The sequence below is a fragment of the Nansenia antarctica genome, assembly GCF_963989245.1.
Source record: "Nansenia antarctica genome assembly, chromosome: 13".
Classification (NCBI taxonomy): Eukaryota; Metazoa; Chordata; class Actinopteri; order Argentiniformes; family Microstomatidae; genus Nansenia; species Nansenia antarctica.
In genome coordinates this window covers 31,367,683-31,372,682 of record NC_137683.1, presented here as the reverse complement: position 1 = coordinate 31,372,682, position 5,000 = coordinate 31,367,683, and the positions used below count along the sequence as shown (strand labels likewise).

At 59.2% G+C, this 5,000-nt stretch overlaps 2 protein-coding genes across 2 annotated transcripts in view; both read right to left on the bottom strand.

Annotated features, from left to right (window-relative positions):
* LOC308169533 (phosphatidylinositol 4,5-bisphosphate 3-kinase catalytic subunit alpha isoform-like) overlaps positions 1 to 153 on the bottom strand; it is a gene marked incomplete at both ends in the record, with an annotated part of 27,757 nt that extends 27,604 nt beyond the window's left edge. Inside the window, one exon of the mRNA XM_080544217.1 lies at positions 146 to 153. Within this exon, the coding sequence (XP_080400343.1) occupies positions 146 to 153 (8 nt within the window). The remainder of the gene's footprint in view (positions 1 to 145) is intronic.
* Positions 154 to 2,733: 2,580 nt separating this feature from the next.
* Positions 2,734 to 5,000, bottom strand: part of LOC308169532 (uncharacterized protein) — a gene marked incomplete at both ends in the record, with an annotated part of 17,769 nt that continues 15,502 nt past the window's right edge. Inside the window, 3 exons of the mRNA XM_080544216.1 lie at positions 2,734 to 4,034; positions 4,380 to 4,765; positions 4,889 to 5,000. The exon at positions 4,889 to 5,000 is cut by the window's right edge and continues 23 nt beyond it. Of these exons, the coding sequence (XP_080400342.1) occupies positions 2,734 to 4,034; positions 4,380 to 4,765; positions 4,889 to 5,000 (1,799 nt within the window). The remainder of the gene's footprint in view (positions 4,035 to 4,379; positions 4,766 to 4,888) is intronic.

Here is a 5,000-nt window from a genome sequence, read left to right as displayed (position 1 = left end):
AGGCCAGCAGACACACACAAACACACACACACACACACACACACACACACACACACACATACCCTATATACATTATCACACACACACACACACACACACACACACACACATACAAACACACACACACACACACGCACACACTCACCAGTACATGACTCTGTGGATGTTGAAGGCGGCTTTTCAGACGCTCTCTATCCAAAACTACCAGAACCTCCCGAGCCCTGCTCTACCTCTGTCACCAGCTGACCCAGGGTGTGGGAGGGAGGGAGTGTGTCTGTGAGTGAAGGAATCTGTGTGTGTGTGTGTGTGTGTGTGTGTGTCTTCCTGTCTGCTCAGTGGAACAATGGAAGTACGAGAGGCCTGCTCACAACTTCCTCTCCCCCTCCCTCTCTACCTCCCTCCATCCCTCCATCCCTCTCTACCTCCCTCTCCCCCTCCCTCTCTACCTCCCTCCTTCTCCCTCCCTCTCCCCCTCCCTCTCTACCTCCCTCACCACCTCCCTCTCCCCCTCCCTCTCAACTTCCCTCACCCTCCCTCTCTACCTCCCTCCATCCCTCCCTCCTCCTCCCTCTCTACCTCCCTCTCTACCTCCCTCTCTACTTTCCTCTCTACCTCCCTCTCTACTTTCCTCTCTACCTCCCTCTCTACCTCCCTCCCCCCTCCCTACCTCCCTCCCCCTCCCTCCCCCTCCCTCTCTACTCTCTCTAGCCTCACTCTGAAGCAGAGCTTGACCCATTGTTCAACCTTTCCTGTTTTCTACCTGAGGGTGTGTGTGTGTGTGTGTGTGTGTGTGTGTGTGTGTGTGTGTTTGTGTGTGTGTGAGGGTGTGTGTGTGTGTGTATGAATGAGTGTTTCCTGTAAAAACAGCAGAAGGAAACAAACAACTCTGAGAAACTAAACTAAAACTACACACACACACACACACACACACACACACACACACACACACACACACACACACACACACACACACACACTGTTAAAGTGCAGCTAGCTACAGTTAAGGCCAAAATTAGGGGCGTCTGTGTCTCAGGAGGTAGAGCCGTCGTCTAATGATCACAAGGTCGGCAGATCAGCGGTTCGAGCCCCGGCTTGCCACATGTCCAGGTGTCCTTGGGCAAGACACTGAACCCCAAATTGCTCCCAATGAGCGTACCGGCGCCTTGCATGGTAGCTTTCCGCCATTGGTGTGTGAATGTGTGTGTGAATGGGTGAATGAGAGGCCGTTGTAAAGTGCTTTGGAATAAGGCGCTATATAAGTCAGTCTGTTTACCATTTGGAGTCTTTGTCCGAGAGAGACAGCGGCACTGGAGAGGAATAAGTACTTTTATTTATTTGTTGTAGATATCAAACAAAGACTAAATACATACAAAAGCTCCTTCAGGATAATTCTGTGTCTGAAGCCAAAGCAATGCCTGTTGAGAACAGGGGAGATCGACCATGGAGCAGTTACATCATGATTATTCATTAGACGTTTAAATATACATCTCATCAAATATACAAAAATCACAGCCAGGTGAAACTACATTTCTTTATGATATAAAGGTGCAGCTCCACCAATCAGAATCAAGTCAGGAGAGAAACTGTACATCTTCATTATGCCGTTAAAAGAGTTAAATAAAAATAACAACAAAATGAATCTAGAATTTAGATACGCAACTTTTCTAATAACAATAATGACAACTTCTTCTCATGATATATATATATTTTTAAAGACTCAACAACCCTCCCTCCTACCTACCCACCCCTGGATCCACCACTGGATCCACCCATCCATCCACCCATCCATCCATCCATCCACCCATCCATCCATCCATCCACCCACCCATCCACCCATCCATCCATCCATCCATCCACCCACCCATCCACCCATCCATCCATCCATCCACCCATCTATCCACCCATCCACCCATCCATCCATCCATCCATACACCCATCTATCCACCCATCCACCCATCCATCCATCCATCCACCCATCCACACATCCATCCATCCATCCACCCATCCACCCATCCATCCACCCATCCACCCATCCATTCACCCATCCACCCATCCATCCATCCATCCACCCATCCATCCATCCATCCATCCACCCATCCACCCACCCATCCACCCATCCATCCATCCATCCATCCACCCATCCACCCATCCACCCATCCACCCATCCATCCATCCATCCACCCATCCATCCATCCACCCATCCACCCATCCATCCATCCATCCATCCATCCACCCATCCATCCACCCATCCATCCACCCATCCATCCATCCCTCCATCCATCCATCCACCCATCTCTCCATCCACCCATCCACCCATCCATCCATCCATCCCTCCATCCATCCATCCATCCACCCATCCACCCATCCACCCAACCGTCCATCCACCCATCCATCCATCCATCCACCCATCCATCCATCCACCCACCCACCCACCCACCCATCCACCCATCCATCCATCCATCCACCCATCCATCCATCCATCCATCCCTCCCTCCATCCCTCCATCCTTCCATCCTTCCTTCTGCGGTAAGACAGCTTAAAGCAACAGAGAAGGAACCTAGCTTTCACCTCGCCAGTTGTCCTAGCCAACAATTGACAAACTGTGTTTTATATTGGAACAAGGCCTTTTGCCCCAAGGAGAGGAGGAGGCTGAGCGACTAAAGTGTTGGAACGTGGCCCTCGGGTCTCTACCTCCAGGTGGGTTTAAAGTGTTGGAACGTGGCCCTCAGGTCTCTACCTCCAGGTGGGTTTCGGGGCTTTGCTGCCGGAGTCTCTGGAGTGGCTCGACTGGTCAGAGAAACCGCCGCTGTTCTTCCGCGCGTGGCCTCTCGGGGGCGCCAGCGCGGCGGGGGGGAGGAGGAGGGGGGTCGCCCTGGGGGGTCCCCTGATGCTCTGGGTCCTCCGCAGGGGGCCGCTGTCCGGTCCCGGGGGGTTGGAGGAGGTGGGGGCCGCTCTGTATCTCAGAGACCCGGCTCTGGCTAGGGGGGAGGGGGCTGGGGAGGGGTAGGCGGAGGTTTTGGGGTGGGGGCTCTGGAGGGGGAGCAGGGGTGAGCGGGCGGGGGCAGGGGCGGGGGAGGGGGAGGGGGAGGGGGCGGGGGAGGTTTTGGGTTGGCGGCTACCGGGGAGGGTGGTGGGAGGGACCAGAGTGTTGGGAGGGGCCAGGGTGGCGCTTGTCCGTCTGAAGGAGGAGGAGGCGGTGTTCCTGGCGAACCCAGGGAGTGCCGCGGAGGCCGTGACCCCGTGGGATGGGGTCGGGGGGGCACTGACGCTGCCCCCTCCCCCCCCGCCGGCCTGGGCCAGGGCTCGCAGGGTGGAGCGACACATCTTCTCCTCGGGGGGCGGGCGCGGGGCCGCTGCCTTGGGCTTGCGGATGGACGGCTGGCGCTGGACGGCTGGCCCCCCACCCCTGGAGGCTTCGGGGTCCTCGCGCCGAGAGCTGGAGCGGTGACCAGAGGCCCCGGTGGAGCTCCTCCTCTCTGCCCGCCTGAGAGAGCCGTTGGCGGGGGTGGAGATGGAGGAGGAGGTGGTGGTGGTGGTCCCTGGGTGGTCAGAGCTCCGGTGGCCAGGGGATTTCTCAACGCCGCGTTTCTCACCCAGGCCGGAGGCACCGCGGCTGGGCTTGGAGATGGGCACCACCCGCCTCATGCCCTGGGTCTCTGAGCTGGTCAGGGTGCGTACCGGGGGTGGGCGGGTTATGGTCGCCCCCCCGCTGGGAGCCCCTAGGGGGGCTCTGGTGGTTTTGGGGTTGGCTGGACCCTTGGCTGGTTTGGGGGGGCTGGGGTGGCTGGGGTTGAGAATCTTGGCTGGTTTGGGGGGGCCCAGTGTCTCTCTGTTCCCTCCAGGAGGGCGGTGGTCTTTGGAGGTGTCCGTGGTGACCGATGCAGGCGTCTCATTGGTGCAGGCAGAAGACACGGCTGGCGGCTGATTGGCGGAGGCGTCGGAGGACACAGGCACTGGTCGGTCGTTGGTGGGTAAAGGCACCGGCTGCTTATTGGTCGGTTGAGATTCTGGAGCCCCGTCATTGGCTGGGGAAGCTGCCGCACAGCGCAGACTCTCCTCGGTGTGTGTGAGGGTGTGTTCAGGTGTCTGGGTGTGTGTGAGTGTGTGTGGACGGTCGTCCTGCGTCCGGCGGGGTGTGTGTGTGAGCGTGTCGCCAGCGGTGTGTGTGTCTACCGGCCGCCCCGCCACATGGACCGCCTCACACACACCCTCCCCTCCTCCTCCTCCTCCTCCTCCTCCTCCTCCGTCCTCATCCCTCTCTCCCTCCCCCCTCATCCTCCGCGTGTGGGAGGTGGCGGGGGGGTCGAAGGCGCGGAGCCCCGGGACGAGGGTGTGTCTCTCCACGGTCGCGGTCAGGTGGTTGCGGTTGTTGTGGTTACGGTGGTCAGAGGTAGTAGGGTTCGAGCGGTCGAGGTCAAGAACAACAAGGCCACTTCTGTCGCCTCGGTCAGCGTTCGTAGGGTCGTCAGAGGCGGTCGTGACCTCGACTCGACTAGGGTTGTTGCGGTTGTGGTCAGGTGTGTGAGGTTTACGGACCGCGGCGGTGGCGGTGGATGTGGTTGTGGTTGTGGTCGTGGTCGTGGTCTCTGGGTCTCTGAGGTGGTGGTGGTCATTGTGCGTGTCCAGTACTGTGTTCTCTGTGGGGTCTCTGGAGCTTCCGTAGACCGGAGAGGAAGGGGAGGGGGAGTGTGCGGTCGGCTCCCCAGGCCGAGGCTGCTGTCGCTGGGCTTGCGTCTGGGCCGAGGGCCCCAGGCCTCCCTGGAGCCTGGAGGCCGGAGGAGGAGGAGGAGGGGAGGAGCCAGGAGGAGGAGGTTCAGGGGAGGGGGAGGAGCCTCTCCTCCTGTGGGCGGCACCACTGCCGCCGCCGCCGCGCCCGGAGCTCGGTGACCTCGGGGTGACCTTGGGGGCGGGGGGGGCGAAGGTCGTCATCATCTCCAGGAAGGCAGAGGAGGCGGGGGAGGAGTGGCGGGAGCGCCGGAGGCTCCCCGAGCGCCCCAGGG